This window comes from Drosophila eugracilis, unplaced genomic scaffold (genome assembly GCF_018153835.1).
Source record: "Drosophila eugracilis isolate 14026-0451.02 unplaced genomic scaffold, ASM1815383v1 contig_1414, whole genome shotgun sequence".
Classification (NCBI taxonomy): Eukaryota; Metazoa; Arthropoda; class Insecta; order Diptera; family Drosophilidae; genus Drosophila; species Drosophila eugracilis.
Genome location: NW_024572220.1, coordinates 16,905 through 35,347, shown reverse-complemented (window position 1 = coordinate 35,347; position 18,443 = coordinate 16,905). Strand labels below are relative to the sequence as shown.

At 39.8% G+C, this 18,443-nt stretch overlaps 1 protein-coding gene across 2 annotated transcripts; it reads right to left on the bottom strand.

Moving 5' to 3' along the window:
- Positions 1 to 168: 168 nt before the first annotated feature.
- On the bottom strand, positions 169 to 15,789 carry LOC108103777. 2 transcript variants are annotated; one of them, XM_017209405.2, is made up of 4 exons: positions 15,365 to 15,789; positions 1,182 to 3,744; positions 970 to 1,103; positions 169 to 810 (listed from the first exon to the last, which is right to left on the bottom strand). In XM_017209405.2, exons 1-4 carry the CDS (start codon positions 15,365 to 15,367, stop codon positions 724 to 726), a joined length of 2,787 nt encoding a protein of 928 aa, XP_017064894.1. In that variant the 5' UTR covers positions 15,368 to 15,789; the 3' UTR covers positions 169 to 723. The 2 variants fall into 2 exon arrangements, with proteins under 2 accessions (XP_017064894.1, XP_017064895.2); XM_017209406.2 differs by lacking the exon at positions 15,365 to 15,789 and having other exon boundaries at positions 1,191 to 3,905.
- Positions 15,790 to 18,443: the final 2,654 nt, after the last annotated feature.

The window sequence follows — 18,443 nt, the reverse complement described above, 5'->3', positions numbered from 1 at the left end:
TCTTGAAAGCTGTTTCCTATAAATAATGAAAAGTTTATTCAGAAAACTTTTATATACATTTAAGTAGTTATTACAAAATACTTGCTTTTTCATTTCATTAAAAGTCCAATGATATTTTATTTGTAATTCAATCATACTTACAAGGTAGAGTAGGTACATTAAAATGACTTTGATTTTTATTATTTTATTTGATCGTTCGTTTATGTTAATTTTTGCTAAATTTTGGTTGCACATCGATTATAAACGTTGTCAACAGCCTGACAACCAACGCTTCAGATAGATTGAAATAGATATAATAGATTATTTATACATAGAACTACAACTAACAAAGGGAGAGAGCCAGAACAAAAAAACAAACACAGAGTTTACTATTAAAAAAAAAACACTACAAAAGAATTGTGATTAGAAATCCTTTTGCAAATATATATATACTAGGGTTAGCTCCACTCCTTTGGTTCTCTGTCCTTGGATACTCCATGGTCCTCGTCTATGTGATTATAAAGCTACCAAATGCGAAAATACTCTAACTTTGATTCGGGTTCGGATCTCTCTCTCTCTTATCGTAGCACTTCCAAAGACATTGCTCTCCTATATCTACGTTGAATCCTCGGTCCTTCTGGCGATCGGAGTGGCCTGGAGGGGCAGCTTGGGCTGGGAAATATATTACAACAGGATGGGATGGGGGTGCTAGACCTCTTCGGCCTTGACCTTAACCTCCGACCTCTATCTGGGCGACGGTGAAATTGTGGACCTCGCCGTGGATCGCTGAAGTGCAGCCGCCGTCGGTGCCGCTGTCACAATCGTGATGACCTGTGGTGTATGATGTGTGTTTTGTGGGTGGTACATGGTGGTATATGGTGGTGCAGTTCGGTGGGTTGATTAATGTGGGTGGTTGATGTGTGTGTGTGGTGACAGGGAGACAAGAGAGAAGCTCGATTACATGTCTAGACGGGGAGAGTTGCGATTTACTTTGGAATTTCCGTCGATTATCTCCACGGGCTCGGCGGGCACATAGGAGGAAAGTCCCATCAGCCCGAAGATATCCGGCGTATAGTTGCGCAGCTGCGACGAACTGGTGGGCGTGGCCGACTTCACTTCGCCAGCTAAGTGGGTAAGAAAATATATATAAGTTTGTTCATTAATGGCTAAATGATTATTACCACCCCCTTATAAGATCTCACCCCTTTTACCTGGAGTAGGCCGCATCCGTGGAAACCGTGGCGCTGGCGTTTGGTAAACAGGCCTTGGCGCCGAGGCGGAAGCCTCATGACGATCCGCTGGATGGTGCTCCTGATGGCGTGGTTGTGGCGTGACCACATACACCTTCTCATTGGTCTGTGGCAGGATGGCCACCTGGGCCTGTTTCCACAGCTCCTTGGGCGCCTGAGTGCTGCGCACATAGAGTGGTGCCACCACTGTCGTTGTCGTCGGTGGTGGCACAGTGGTAGTAGTGCTAGTGGGACTATGGGTGGTCATGGCCGAAGTGGATCTCAGTCGATGCTGGGCATCGTAGTAATCGAAATGCAGGCGATTGTCATCAATGGGCTGGAAACCCTTCGATCCCCGTTCGCCCAACAGATGCAGTTGCTCTAGATTGTTGATAGAAGTGGACAGATCTCCGGCATCGGTGGGTGGAGCACCACCCAGTTCAAAACCCTCACCCCGAGTGGTTTTCGATTGGCGTTGTGATATCGGTGCAGGAGTTGTTGTCGTGGTGGTCAGATATTCAGAGGGTATGTGCTTGGATCTCCCACGAATCGTTGGCGTGCTGGGTCGGTGCGACAGCGAGTTGTATTCCTGCTCCGTCCATCCATCGATTTTTTGCTGCAGCCGAGTGATATCCACACCCAATCCTTGACCAGGCAACTTCTTTGTTTCCCTTTCCCGCTTAAGCAACTCCCTTAGATTGGAGGCCAAGATCTTGGTTAGATATTTTGTGGTTCGTCGCGAATTCGGTGGTGCCGTGACCGTGGCTGTGGCCAACTTGGATTCCTGCTGCTCGTGAGGCTCCTCTTCAAGGTCATTGCTATGGTGATTGTGGTGATTCTGATGGTTATGCAGTGGCTGATGCTGCTGGTGCTGTGGTTTTAAAGGCGTCCAGCTCTCGAAGGGGCGTGGTCGCTGTTTGGTAGTGTAGGGTATTATCACCTGTTGTGGACTTGGTGGTGCCATTCCAGCAAACTGTCCACTGGCATCGATGGCTCCATAAGTGGAAGTTGGCGTTGGTGGCTGCGTGGGCGTGTACACCTGGCTCAGCCGGAAGCTAAGATCAGCGGGGTCACGGGTGAAAGGCCGCCCACCGGCTCCGGCCAAGGGGGCATGGTTAATGGGCGAGTCCAGCAGACCTTTGGGCGTTTCCCTGCCCCTTCCGATTCCCTGTCGGTAATTTGGATGATGTGGACGCTGCACTGCCGCCAGGTGATTATTTAGCTCAATAACTGGTGAATGGGGAGGTGGTGGTGGTACAGTGGTAGTGGGCAACTCCGTGGTGGTACTATAGATCAGTGTGCTGGTTTCGTCTTGGAATTGCTCGGCATAGTAGAAGGGTTGCTCCTGTTCCTGTTCCTGCTCTTGTTCATGCTGCAATTGCTGTTGCGACGAGGCCGCTGGATAGTTATCCGCTGGTGGTGGCTGAGTCGTAGTCTCCGCAAACTGTCCAATTTCCGTAAGCAATTGAGAGGCTGGCAAATGCTGATGGACTTGGCCACTGCTCAAATCCTCCAACTGATAGCGAACCGTACTGATGTCTGACAGCTGTTCCTGCTCTACAGCTCCCACGTCCTGAGTGGGTCTGTGATTGTCCAAGGAGCTGGTGGATCCAAGATCAATGGCATGTGACTGAACAAAGGTAGCTGGATATTCAACGGAGGTCACAAAATCTGTCACCTGATGGCTCTGCACGATCTCGAAACTGGAGGTGCTGGCAGGTGGCGCGGGTGTTGGCAGCGGTAGGGAAACTGGTACTGGTCTCACCTCCGACTGAGCCACCGCATTCTCCTTGGCCACCGGTTGCACCACCGGTCGGAATGGCTGGGCATTGTACAGCGGAGGCAGTGGCACTGCCAAAGGCAAAAAGACACTTTGTCCGGGGCTGGGACGGAATTGCACCGCCCGCTGACGTTGCTGCGAAGCTTGAGCCAGCGGTTGTTGCAGCTGCCATGTTGTATGCTGCTGCGGGACAAGTGGCTGTTGTTGCGGGACAAGTTGCTGCTGTTGCGGGAGATGCTGCAGTTGCTGCTGCTGCACTTGCAGCTGTTGCGTATGCTGATGATGATGCTGCAGCTGGTTGTTCAGCTGTTGAGGATGAACTTGACTTGGCTGTGGTTGCTGCTGCCCCACCATTGGAACCCAGGGATACTTGTTGCACAAACTGCAGGGCTTGCCACCTGCGTCGAATCCGGGAACTGGCTTGGGATAGGCATAGCTCAATGAGTTGGTGGCACTCAGTTGCTGATCCTTGGACGACTGACCGCCACCTAAGCCAAACCATCTGGCCACACGAGTCATGAACCCAGGCTCTGGAATGGGCGGCGCAGGGGCGGAAGGTGCAACCGCTGGTGTTCCTGCACTAGCATGGGATAGTCTCTGTGGTACGGGCAAGGGTGGCGGCACCAAATGATCTGCTGGTTGAGCGGGCAACGCCGATCTTCCTGATCTTTCCAAGGACTGCGTTGTGGATATGGTCAGGCATGAGGCCAATATCAAGGTAAGAAGACCTAGATGCCTCGAATGCCGATGGTGAGCCTGAAAAAATCCGAGAGAGAGAAAGAGATAGATTGTAAATCCAATTAGCCGCCAAATTTCACTTTCCATGTCATAAATCCCAACCAGACGCCAACGCTCCAAATTTATAGAGAGCAAGGCGATCCGGTTGCGGACAGAGATGAAAGATGTGCCACCAGACGAGGCAGCTAATCCGGTTCAGTTGTCATGGACTTTGTAGTTGACACTTGGCAAATCAAGAAATCCCAGCGAATAAATGAGCCAATTTATTGGCAAGGTCGAAAGAAAAACTCGCCAATAGTTAGGAAAATTGGAAAATTAATTGTATAAAAAGTTGAAATGCTAAATATATACACTTCTCAAGCTAAACTAAGCACCTACTAATTTTAAAATTTATCAAAATGTGACCAAAACTTTCAATTTTTAACCGCTATTTGGCTTTATTAAGAGATATCTCAATTTGGTATTTATTAAAATAATAGTTTTACTTAAGTTAAGTTTTATTTGTTGGCAATTTTAAAATTTTTAGTTTTTGATATTTCTCCCAGATATTACCTATGTAAGCAGTTACATAAATATAACTTTAAACTAGACTTTCCAAGACGAAAACAAAAACCGATGACACTTTTAAAACCGCTGCCAAGAAATCGATAAAATATGGACTTACAATAACAAATTAATATCAGATTATCGAACGGTGATAATGGCATTGAAATGGAAAGGCTTCCACGAACTGATTACTCCAGCAGTTGTCGCAAAAACAAAGTGACTATGTTATAAAATGTTTAGTGGCTACAGATAAAGACCCAATTATCAGGTGGTAAGTGGGAACTCCTTTATGGATGTTCATAAATGAAAAGAAAACTTTTCCGCTTTTAAATTTCGCTTAGTGGGGAATTTGCAATTTATTATTAATGGTTTTCGTTTACTGCCAATGTTTATGTACAATATTTTTGAAGATTTATGAACTGTTTTAATAGCAACATTTCTAATACTAATAAAATATTCTATTTCAGTTATGTATATTTTCCTTGGGTGTTTTCTTTTGAAAATCGACACTCACACCATATGGACTTTCTCCAAGTAGGCTTCGGGTTGGGTCGGTGGTCACTTGTCCAAATTGATAATTAGCCAAAGCAATTGGCCACCAGCTACTGGCCATCTCCCCTTCCTTCTTCCCCTCAGCTTCCTTTTTGCACACATTCAACCGCAATAAAAAACAAAAAAAGAAAACCAAAAATCAAACAAGTAAAATCTCTGATGATGACTTCCTTCCCAGCTCATGTGCATCTCTAAACGACAATTTGCCATTATTTATGGCCATAATTTTCATCCGCTGATTTATTGCCAGCTGGCTGGACTGCATCCGATTGATGGTCATCTCAGAGCCAGAGCCACCCCCTCACAAGGTCAACAGAAGTTCAACGAAATGATATGGGAAATTGTGGGAAGCTTTTGGATAATCGTAAGTAAAATGTAGAAGTGTGGGAACTAGGAGATCCATAGATGGAATTTATTATTTTATTTTTATATTTTAATAATATTACCATTCCTTAAGACTTACTTAAATTTATTGCTATTGCTTTTTAATAGTTAAATAGTTAAAATTTGATAGTTAAAATTTGTCTCCGGACATTGTAGTTAGTTTCTCTCTAGGTAGCCTCTCCAACTTTTGACCTAATCCAAAATTGGAAAACTCCAGCAACCCCTAGACCTCGTTTCCCAGTCCCCCATTGAGCTGGGCCAACTAATTATGTGAAAATTAGCTCTCATTAATGTGAGTTATCAATAAGCAGCCAAAAACGGAGACAGCCGAGAGTTAACAATGGGCGTTCACTTTCCCATAATTATTATTATTTTATGTGTTTATTCAGACTCGTCTCTTATTTGGGATATACATAGACTTCCACGTACAGCCAATGCTAGGAAAGAAGCGAGAAGAAGAAGCTGGGATTTTAGCTCAAAGACGACTCAACGTAATTCAATTATGCCCGCCGACGGTACGGGGCATCAAAACAAAAGCAGATCCGCGGGGGCCTCACTAATGCCACCAAAAGCCAGTGCCACTGGTACAGCAACTGCCACAGCCACTCAATCCCAAAACCCACTCCGCTGTGGAATCCACCTCGTCCACATGGCGATGTCGCTGGGTTGGCAATAAATCGAGGTCGCCGCAATTTGAAAAGAAAGTGAAATTCTGCAACTGTTGGCAAACAACCGAGCAGCTGACGGATGGAGGAGTCGTATTTTACACTTGGAAAATATATACTTACTAATTACACTGTGTATTAATAAGAATACATAGACTTAATAAGAATATATAGACTAAGCTATTTGAATCAGTTAAATGTATAGAAAACTAAGCTGCTGATCAACTAAAAGAACTTGGAAATATGCAAATCAAAGCAAACACTTTAAAGCTCACTGAAAACCTCTTCAGCGAGGGAGAAATTAAGAAAACATCACCACAAAGATTTAAATAAACAAAAGATTTAATATAATTGGAAGGCCTAAGGGCAGTCTTTTCGCCAAGTGAACTCTCCAAGCCCATTCACAGAGTCTGGGTCTGGGCACTGAATCTGGTATCGGAACTCTCTTGGAACTCTTGGGAACTGGCGATGGAACGACAGAGCCCCTAAAAACTTGTTTCGTGTCGATAATAAAAGCAACTCCCGCCGGAGAGGATCTCTGGCCACATGCAACCTTGGCTTTGCACTTGAAAAAATTGCAAAAATGGGAAACTCAGGCCCATTGCGCCCATAGGGTTTGACAAATGGCAAATGTTGCTAGTAAAAAAAAGGAAAAAAAAAATAAAATAAAAGAGGCGAATGCACGCGATCCAACAATGTGCTTGGGAATCTTTTTGGGGGCAAAATAACCAAACCGCAATTGTTGGCTCGTCATCGCATATGAGAGACCGACCGACTGGCCGACCTCCCGCTTTTCAGCTGCATCTTCTTTGCTGCTCCTCCTCTGCGGCTGCGCAAAAGTGAAATTGTCGATAAAACTGGTGTGGCGGGGTGATTGCGGGGATAAAACAAAAAATAACTTAAAGAAAAACCCAACAGCAACAGCTACAACAACAACAACAACAAAAACTGTCACAGCTCGGCACTAGGTTTTCCAAACAACAACAACAACAACACCAGCTAGCAATATTTCACTTCTGCACAACAAAAGCCAAAGAAATTAATTATGAAAATATACTCATATCGCATGCGCCGTTGGAAATATTGTTGCAAAAAAAAAAAATAGAGAAAAAAAGGAAAAGAAAACACAGGGAGGCAGGAAAAATGAAAAAGAAAAACAAAACAAAGTAATGGCAACAAGAAATGCCTTTTTATGGGCCCCAAAGTCGTCAACCGCCAACGGTCGTGGCGTTAGTTGGAAATGCAGATGGATATGGATATGGATACGTAGATGGCAGCTATGCCCCCAGGAATGACCCCATCAAAGTAGGCATTCAAATTTATTGGGTTTCCAAGCCAAAGACTGGATAATAGATATGATTAGCCAGGAAAATCCAGGAAAGAAATGAAATTATGCATACTTTGTTTTCATCAAAAGTTAATGTCGGTCATTTGGTCTCCTTATCTCTTTATGGTTTTATAATCCCCCTTTTTATGAATAAGGCTGATCATTCTTTGATTTCAGATTATATCGAGTAAGTCCTATAAATATATGAAGCTTCTTTTCTTCTTTTCTGCAATCATACTCTAAGACTTAATCTCCAAGTCTAAGTCTAAGACATTTGCTTTTATCTTAACTTAAACTGGTGGTAGCACCCTGACACATGCTTGACTGTCATGTGCAACATTATTTGAGACAGATCCTAATGCCATGATTGCACACTGCAATTCTATTGTTTACCCAATCTCCCCGATCATGACACCCTACTATCCAAGTAACGCCTTGGCCCACTATCGATCCATTTATCTGGCTCTGAACGTGCGGCTATCACTTTCGCTTCATTTCGCTGACAGCCGTACAGTTTCTTAACATTTCCAGGCAATTGAAAAACGTTTTCCTTATTTACTTTGGCCCAGTCATCATCTCGGGGCTCTTCTGTGGCGGAAATGTCTGTTGTGGTTGGTATTTGCTTGGACCTGGAAACAGGTGGGGAGATCTCGGCTCTCTTCTTGGCGACAAAACTTTTTCCAAATGAGATGGCAAAAAAAAAACGGCATAAAAAATGATCCAACCATCGACAAATGTGGGACAAACTGAACGAAATAACCGAATGACATGAATGAATATATAATTTCACCAATATTTTATTATCGACCTTAAGGCTTATATAGTCTTCTGTTACTTGCAAACTCAAATTATAATTACAAATACTTTCGAAGTGACTTTTATTGATGAATGGACTTATCTGGCTGGCAGTCAGCATTTGCTATGGCGCCGACAGGTGTCTGTTGAATATTATACGAATGCTATCGCAGATAGAACGAGAATAATACGAAGTTATATATATTAGACTGATTAGTTTTTGTTGACGCTGGGCAGGAAATTGATATGGTTTTGTAGTACGAACCTATTTAGTCATCAAAAACAGTTTAGGAACCTTGAAGTTGGGGTAAACAAAATAGATTTTCTTTACTTTTTTGATGTCAAAGTTACATTAGGATTGTTAAATTGTTAATAATCCATTTAAAAAGTTTTCCAAGATCTTGTGGTTCAGGTTAGTAAACCCCTAAATCCTAAGACTCTTCTAATTTTCTTTTTCATTATCATAAAAGTGTAAAATTTTCAACCAATAAATCACCTTGATGACACTTTGCAACCATTCATTAGTCTAGCAAAAATGATGATGACTTTATACCTTGTGTGTGACATGAAAATTGCACATGGAGATTCCGTTGCCGAAATATAAATCTCACCTCGACCAAGTGGCCATTGGCCATTGGCCTTGTCATGACCCCAGAGATTCACTCAAATGTGGATAATTCATGGGGCCTGGCTAATTTGATTAGCTGCCCCTGCCTGCCACGCTTAACTGAGATTGCAGAGATCGAGTTTTTGGTGGGCTTACTTTGGAATGGGATGTGATTTGGAAGTGGAAGTGAATCTTGAGACGAAAGACATTTGCGAAATATCTGTCATGGCTAGTGCATATAGTACAACTCTATAAGCTAGACATACATAATAGTACGATGAGCAATGCGCAACTACTGGTGTTGATGATGATTATGGTTATGATGGTTGTATGGTTCCATAGACTCGCAATGCGGAATCGCCAGCAATTGTGACAGCACGCGAGCAATTAACAAGTTTCCACCCAGCATTTGTCGCATAACCCGATGGCTCCACATTCACCAGTCATTATAAACAAATTAGTGCATTGTTTGCTATCTTATATGGTCGATCGTTCGACTCGATCGATTATAGTGCAACACTTCGATGTAACCGACTTTGCATAATAGCTATCTTTCGATCTATCTATGTTATCTTTCATTATATTTGTATATAGCTAAACCAATCTTTAATCCAAATAGCAATCCTCGAGTCCCGGAAGACCGCAGGCGAGCATTTGTGGTGTCTAGCTCGTCTGATCGGATCAATTACCACTTTCTGACTTTCTGGCCTCCCTGGCTTACGCACAATGTCCCACGGCTATAATGTAAATACATAGGCGAGCAAAACAAGGAAGGATGAAAGTGAAATCTATTAACTGGTTTTTAGTATAAAAAATACTAAAATACTACTTTTACTACTACTAAAAGTGCTATTAGTACTACTATTACTACTACTAATACTACTAGTACTACTACTATTACTTTTTAAACAGTATTCCGTTGCCAAATAACGGAACACGAAAAATAAGTGCTAAACATGAAAGACAGCTAACAAATTACTCATAAATTATCAAATCAGATCTTAAATCAGGCAATAAAGTAGGCAAAAAACAGAGAGATACAAAAAGGTAAGACAAGGCCATAATTGGCCAAAGTGATATATGTAGGTAGGTAGGTGGGTATATACGATATATGTTTGTATGTACATCTACCGAAACCCCTAAAGAAATGGAGTAAAAAAAACAAAATAGGTACCCGGCATTATAATAATAATAATAATAATAGCAACAATATAGTTGATTCCCAAGATTGCTAGCATAATCGGCGCATTGTGGACTTTATTGCTGCCATCCATCCATTGTCGGCTCCACTCACCCACAGGGTTAACCCGAGTCCGAACCCGATCCCTCTTATAAAGTTAGATATAGTCCCCATCTCTTCACCGATTCCGTTGTGTGATCATTTCGAACAATAAGAAAAGCGAGCAAACGTAGTAGAAGAGAAAAACTTGTAACGCCGGGGAGATGCTCGGGAAAAAAGTGAAAATTTGTCCGCGTCCAAAAATTATGCGCTTTTCACACGCGCTCCGAGTTTCGCGTTTCGACGGCGGCGGGAAAAGGGGGGCGTGCCGCTTCACTCTCAACACTTGCGTGTAATTGTCGTGTGACAACGTGAGCTTGACTCCGCCTGGAAACCTTTTTTTTTAACCATCAGACCCCTCCACCCCATCCCATAGAACCGGTCCGGTCTGCCCCACAATCCCCGCCGCTTTGTGACTTTTTGGACCGCCCGCTCGACCGGCTTGGCGTTTACTTTACTTTTTGCACGAATCCACCGGCTAGGAGGGGAGGTAGTGGAGGTTGGGGGAGCTGGGGAGATGGCCGGTATTCCAGCGACCTGCCTTGTGGGTTAGCGGGCAATTGAGCCACAGTGGGGCAGGTGTAAGATGTCTTGAAGTGGTAATCTTACAAATTTTCAATGATCAACTGTTACAGATTCCAGAAAGTTATATAAGGCCATATTTGGCTCCTAGAAAAACCTTACTTATAGCATGCATTTTAACCAAATAACTTTTACAAAGATTTTAGATACACTTCTAATCTTAGTTTGGCTTAAAACAATATTTTTGATAAATTTACAAAGCCCACTTTCCCACAGAACTCCAACCACTGTGCAACGCCGACGCTGAACTTGGCTGTTGAAAATCCGAAATAAGAAAGAAGTCGGCGGAATAAACTTATAAAAAAAAACTAGCTCGAATGAAAACAAAAGTAAAAGTGGTTGTTGTTGCTTTTGCTCTCATTGTTATCTTAGACTTGAAGTTCACTTTTGTTTCTAGGCATTTTCCTTTGTTTTTCAACTGCGTGTTGGGCGAGTTTTCTTTGCTCTTTATTTTCTTTTCTTTTTTATTAGAGAGATAGAGAGTGAGAGAGAGGGGGGGAAGGGTGGGCCATGGGGAGGTCATAAAAAGTCGAGCACCTGACCCAACCCCCCCCACACCTGTGTGTGAGTGTTTTTCTTAGTCCATGCTGTAATTAAGATCGTTCGCTGGCCTAAGTGACGCCAATTAAGTTACGTTGGTCAGTTGGAGGAAAAACAAAAAAAACCAAAAAGAGGTCGTGTTTGACTTTTAGCCGCGTCCCTTTATTTATTTATTATTTTTTAACTGTGCATTTTCTCACTGGTTTTCTCGCTTTTCGTTATGCAAGTTCTGCAAATGGCACTCAAACCCGGGGGGAAATCTAGACGCTGTGGGAAAGAAAAATCCATCTTCTGGCCCAAGAAAACTGAGAAAGAAAAAAATTATAACCGAGACAGCTTCCCAATTATGAAAGTCGGAGGCTGAGACCGTGTCACATAAATAATCTGACACTCTTCGTGGGCCGTTAAAATTGAAGTGAAATTGCAACTGATTATTCAAACCTATAGTCAAGTTTTTTTTTTTTAGCTTCTTTTTTTTTTTAGATTTTTTCCCTGCCCCAGAAAGAGATAATATTTTAATTATAATTAAGTGTGGCTGCAAAAGCGATGGTCGAGACAGATATTATATTGTTTTTGGTTCGGCTCGTTAATTGCCTAGCCATTGCCTTAATTGGCCTACTGTGCATGTAACACACGGCGTATGCGTAATCTGCTAATCATATATCTCGTATATATATATATATATATTTCTCATAATCCGCATAACTGCTCTCGTTTTTGTCCATCTATTATACAATTTAGCGGGCGGCCTGAGATCGGAAATCTGTCTTTGGAAAATGGAAATGGAAATTTTTTTCAAATTTATTGCAATTTGCATAATAAAATGTTTCCATTTCTATTGTCTTCCGTTTTGTGAATTGAATTAGAAATGTACTTTCCCGGCTATCAAAGGGGAAGTAAGTGAGTTGGCAAAATGCTAAGCTGATTGGGCGGAAAAAGAAAGCTAAAAATTGTGAATTTTATTATTGAAGTTTTGTAATATTAAGAAAAAGTTATCATAGATTTTAAGGGATTTTATTTTTTAATGGTATTGAAAAACTTTTAAACTACTTCTGCTTATATAAATCTTGTTTTTTATATAAGAAAGGAATGTAAGAAAGAACCTAGCTTAAGGAAGGGAGAGTAATAATACATGTTAGTATATTTTTCGTATCTTCCAGATTAAGCTTCGTCAATCTTAGATAGTTCTTGTTTAAAAATATTTCTGGCTCTTTAAAATATCAATTAAATATTCATAAAAACCTATTTAGTGTGGCCTGCCCTCCTTCAACTACAATCAATACCCCTTAATCAACAAATTTGCTATATAATTAATTAAAATGTAATACACTTCCCTCCAAACAAGGCAGACCGGAAAATTAGAGGTTTGTTGAGTGCAAATTGAAGCGTTTTACGATTGCGTACTTTTTATATGGGATCTCCTGTGTTTTTTTTTTTTTTAGGACTGAAATGCACTTGCCGTGAATTCAGCAATTATATGAATTAGCGCCACGGCGTTTTTCATGCCCCGCTAACTATTTCTTCTTTCTATGCAACTTAAAGCGTTGACAGTTGGCTTCGGTGAATTAAAGTGCCATCATCGAAGGCGATTATATAATGGGCATTAGTCAGTCATTGACACCTTAACCCTGTCAGTTGACCAAATTGGTTCACTGGTCACTGGCCACTGTATGCCTGGCTGATTATTGGTTTTTATGATCCATGATAGACATAAAATATAACAATATAAACCATCAACCAGAGACATAGTAATCCACAAGGAATAAAGAGTTTGTGTGCCGCCTCATAAAATGCAATTCAACAATTACACAATGGGAATTGCCATGGACTCTTTGGTATGTACAATGCGTTATGATGTGCTAGCCATATAATATACTCGTATACATATATATATATTTTGGATGCCTAAAGACAATACAATTTCTGCACAAAATTCGGGTATGTTACAATTACGTGGCATACACAAGTACCCTATATATCTATAATAGTTATATACAATGTCCATATTCGTCATGCATCTCGCGTGGTTTCCTACCTCCTAAATGGAAATAACGAAAACAAAAGCGAAACACTCTCTTTCGATTTTCAATTTCAATTACAATGCGAACACCACAATTACAATTGAAATGCACTCGGCGCACCTGTTACGCGTGTTACCTGTACTGAACTGAACTGAACTGAACTGAACTGAACTGAACCGAGCCACCCAATTGGCCATGTGTAATACATACACTTTGGCCATAATATTTTCTGGCTCTTTTTTTTTGTGTTTCTTCTTGCGCAATCGAACTCTTCCCCCTTTAGCGCGTCTGGCTAATCCGTGATCGGCATGCCCGAGTTCCATTGGCCCATAATAGATCCATCAAATTTATGGGACGATAAGGTGCGTAATGATCATGCTTGCCCCTCGGCGTAGCACTTGGATCCGATTCAATCTGATCTGGGGGAGGCCATGGGAAAGGGCAATGGGCAATGAATTGCCAATTTATTGGAGCACCCGCATCACGAACCATTTGGCAACTCAACTCAATGATCTGGCCAAAAAGATCACAGCCAACAGATTGATTAATTGGCCATTTTGTTGCGATCAATGTTCAATTTGCAGACTTAACTCAGGGAAATCATAATGGTCATTGACTAATGGCTTATAATGTGAATTATTCTATGGAGTTTGTCGAAGATTGTTGTCTTTATTATAGGTTTAAAATTCAGTAAAGTAATGTCTAATATTGTCCTGTAATTAATATAAGGATTTTGTTAATGATTTTTCTCTATTTACAGATTATTTTGTTTTGTGATATTTTTAGTAATTTCTAAGAATGTGAATATTGCCATGTAATTATTATATGAAATTTGTTAAAGATTTTTCCCTTTCTGATGAAAGTTATAGTAATCAAATATAATAACCATTATTGTAGTAATTTTTATTGCCTAACAATTATTCTATGTAATTTTTTAAGGATTTTCCTTGCTGTCCACTTTGTATTATGTAATAAATAATTATTGTAGAATAATATCTAATGATCTAAAATATCATGTAATTATTCTTAGAAATTTTTTAAAGATTCTTACTTTTATGTTAACAATTTTAGTAAATATTTATTAAATATTTTGCCAAAAATAAAATATACTATGACAAATGCCATGGAATAAATATGGGATTGTTCTACTAATTGTTAATATTTCGAACTTTCACCAGTAAGTATTATGCAATATGCCAAAGTGTTTGTCTAATATTTAAAAATTATTTTGGTAATATTTTTGTAATGTGAATATTATTCAGTATTAGCTATTATATATAAATTGAAATAAATATATAATGACTAATATCTTCAATTTGTCGAATGTGAATATAATCCTTAATTTATTTTTTAAATATTTTCATTACCTCTTTGACAATATTTTATAATAAAATACAATTTTTTAAAAATTTTCATTACCTCTTTGACAATATTTTATAATAAGTCTATAAGTCTTTAAAAGTTTTTAGTATTAATTTGAATATTATTCCACAATTATTATTCACCATCTACCTCGAAATGAAAATGAAGTAAGAAAATATTTATAATTGCAGAACTCATTAGCAGAACTCAAAAAAGTAATTAAGAACAGCATACATGGCTTAAATATGTTACTTCAATAAATATATAATACATTTTATGCGTAGAAATTTTGTATTATTTTTTAGTAAAATGAAAATAATCTATATAGCTGAAAGCCTTTTCTTCCTTTACTGCATCTTGAGTTTTTAACATAATTAAACAGTGTAAAAAACTGTGTAAAATTTTTAACTAAAATTTAACCAAATATACTAAATACTCATTAAACTTTAAAAAGTCTAATATTTTGCAGATTTTCATTTGCTTTCATTTTTGACGATTAAGTGTGATATTCCAAGATACCAAGATACAAGTTTACCATAACCCCACCCAATATTCAAACAATAGAACCTCTTTATATTCGTATTTAATCACAAAGCTACATCCCATAAATAAGCGAATAAACCTAATGGATTTTATAGATATTCCCAGAAATTTCTAGGTGCTGTGCTGATTTCCCTTTCCCCATTGTCTTCTTTCGCCCCATCGAAAGTGATAACGAGCTGTAAGATCATATTGTATAGCCCAAATATCGTACATCGTTCCATCCATAAAAAATAAAAGAAATGAACATAAAAAATTCTAAAAGTCACCGCTCAACGGGGAGCGAGAAGCGCTCTGGTTCCCTCGCTAAAAACCTGACCTACGAGACCTGCGATCGTAAACCCGATTCTTAGTGGTTCCGTGTGAAGAGTTCTTGGTAATTCGCCTCGGTTTACTTCTACATTCTCTCTTTCTACCACTCTCTCGGCATACACTTACCATTTCTGAATAAAAACAATAACAATAGCAAAAAGTGATATATCACTGTGGTCCTTCTCCTTGAAGGTCGAACTCTCCTCGTCGCCGCCGACTAATTGATCTTGTTTACCGGCGAGATCCAGGTAAACCCGCTGGCTACCTGAAATTCCTTTGAATTTCGCTTGGGATTTGATTTAACTGATCACTCGTCACTCGAACAAAAACGAAAACAAAAAATGTGATTGTGATTTTTCTTTTTGGCAACTTCTTTCGCACTAAATTTCACTTTTATCACCGAAAAGCCAGGGATGCTGTACATATATATGATATGCAGATATGTATATATTTTTTATTATTATTATCTCCGACTGGATCTTGATCCAAAAAAAGCCGCCGACGAACGATCGTTGAGTGGATGGAAAAAATTCGAACTGCACATGCGCGCATGCGCCCACGAACTGAGCGCTGCCCGTGGAAAATGCCGAAGGTAAGGCGATATCATGGAACCAGAGATAGAGACAGAGAGAGAGAGTAGACCGCTAAAACAAAGACAGAGAGATTTGGCGGGAGAGAGAGTGAGAGTGGATCGTGACGCGGTCGCTACGTGAGCGGCATCCGCTCAAAGGCAACATGCAAAATGTTGCAAATATCTGTGACAACGACTGTCGCAGCGGAGGCACTCATAGCCATGCTCCGTGGCACTCTGGCACAAGGGTCAATTTGGGCCCAATGGTACCCGGCTCGGGTTTTCGGCCCCTGGGGCACGGCATCCTTGCAACACACTGCCAATTAAACTTTCGGTTGACAAATACTTTGGCTAAAAAGATACATATTTGAGATAGACTGAAAATATGGTTAGTCCATTTTGTAAGTTTATGTTTTATCTATAAATTGCCTTAAAAATACAGAGAAGACATTCTTAAGAAATACTTTCAGAGGTCATGACGTATGATGTACTACAAATATCTTAAAGATATCTTTGTTTAAGGCCAAAATTTGAAAGAAATTTTGTACATAGCTGTCTCCTGAAACCTTAAAAAAAACAACATTATTATTGAAAATTAAAGCTACTCAAACCGTGTAAAATTAATTAAGATCGATAATCACTTAAATTAAATGTCAAATAACATTTTACGAAAATTTTTATGATGGTACCCCTTATCGAAAATGCGAATTTTGGCTTCCCCAAACCCTACAGAGTTTTGCTCATAACTTGGCCAATAATCGCCCAAATAAGGAATGTAATACCTCGTAGAGCGTGTTTTCTTATGCTTATCAAAACTGCATTCACAGTTTGAAATGCCAAATTTGGGTCATTTTTTGAAAATTTTGATGATGGTACCCCTTATTGAAAATGCGAATTTTGGCTTCCCCAAAAATAACGAATGTAATACCTCGTAGAGCGTATTTCCTTATGCTTATCAAATCTGCATTCACAGTTTGAAATGCCAAATTTGTGCCATTTTTCGAAAATTTTGATGATGGTACCCCTTATCGAAAATGCGAATTTTGGCTTCCCCAAACCCTACACAGTTTTGCGCATAAATTGGCCAATAATGGCCCAAATAAGGAATGTAATACCTCGTAGAGCGTATTTCCTTATGCTTATCAAAACTGCATTCACAGTTTGAAATGCCAAATTTGGGCCATTTTTCGAAAATTTTGATGATGGTACCCCTTATCGAAAATGGGAATTTTGGCTTCCCCAAACCTTACGTAGTTTTGCTCATAACTTGGCCAATAATGGGCCAAATAAGGAATGTAATACCTCGTAGAGCGTGTTTTCTTATGCTTATCAAAACTGCATTCACAGTTTGAAATGTCAAATTTGGGCCATTTTTCGAAAATTTTGATGATGGTATCCCTTATCGAAAATGCGATTTTTGGTACTTTCAAACTGTACAGTGTGTTGCTCATAACTTGGCCAATAATGGCCCAAATAAGGAATGTAATACCTCGTAGAGCGTGTTTTCTTATGCTTATCAAAACTGCATTCACAGTTTGAAATGCCAAATTTGGGCCATTTTTCGAAAATTTTGATGAAAATTTTCGAAAATTTTTATCGAAAATGGGAATTTTGGCTTCCCCAAACCCTACAGAGCTTTGCTCATAACTTGGCCAATAATGGCCCAAATAAGGAATGTAATACCTCGTAGAGCATGTTTTCTTATGCTTATCGAAACTGCATTCACAGTTTGAAATGGCAAATTTGGGCCATTTGTCGAAAATTTTGATGATGGTATCCCTTATCGAAAATGCGATTTTTGGTACTTTCAAACTGTACAGTGTGTTGCTCATAACTTGGCCAATAATGGCCCAAATAAGGAATGTAATACCTCGTAGAGCATGTTTTCTTATTCTTATCAAAACTGCATTCACAGTTTGAAATGCCAAATTTGGTCCATTTTTCGAAAATTTTGATGATGGTACCCCTTATCGAAAATGGGAATTTTGGCTTCCCCAAACCTTACGTAGTTTTGCTCATAACTTGGCCAATAATGGCCCAAATAAGGAATGTAATACCTCGTAGAGCGTGTTTTCTTATGCTTATCAAAACTGCATTCACAGTTTGAAGTGCCAAATTTGGGCCATTTTTCGAAAATTTTGATGATGGTACCCCTTATCGAAAATGCGAATTTCGGCTTCCCCAAACCCTACAGAGTTTTGCTCATAACTTGGCCAATAATGGTCCAAATATAGAATTTTATACCTCGTAGAGCGTGTTTTCTTATGCTTATCAAAACTGCATTCACAGTTTGAAATGTCAAATTTGGGCCATTTTTCGAAAATTTTGATGATGGTACCCCTTATCGAAAATGCGAATTTCGGCTTCCCCAAACCCTACAGAGTTTTGCTCATAACTTGGCCAATAATGGCCCAAATAAGGAATGTAATACCTCGTAGAGCGTGTTTTCTTATGCTTATCAAAACTGCATTCACAGTTTGAAATGCCAAATTTGGGCCATTTTTCGAAAATTTTGATGATGGTACCCCTTATCGAAAATGGGAATTTTGGCTTCCCCAAACCCTACAGAGTTTTGCTCATAACTTGGCCAATAATGGCCCAAATAAGGAATGTAATACCTCGTAGAGCGTGTTT

What these genes read in the sequence shown, in the direction of transcription:
- LOC108103777 (XM_017209406.2), bottom strand. Translation starts at nt 3,813, where the DNA reads ATGGAAAGTGAAATTTGGCGGCTAATTGGATTTACAATCTATCTCTTT. An exon ending in ACGGATGCGGCCTACTCCAG is followed by an intron (nt 1,104 to 1,190) that starts GTAAAAGGGGTG and finishes TTACCCACTTAG; the next exon opens with CTGGCGAAGTGAAGTCGGCC. An exon ending in TAATCGACGGAAATTCCAAA is followed by an intron (nt 811 to 969) that starts GTAAATCGCAAC and finishes CATACACCACAG; the next exon opens with GTCATCACGATTGTGACAGC.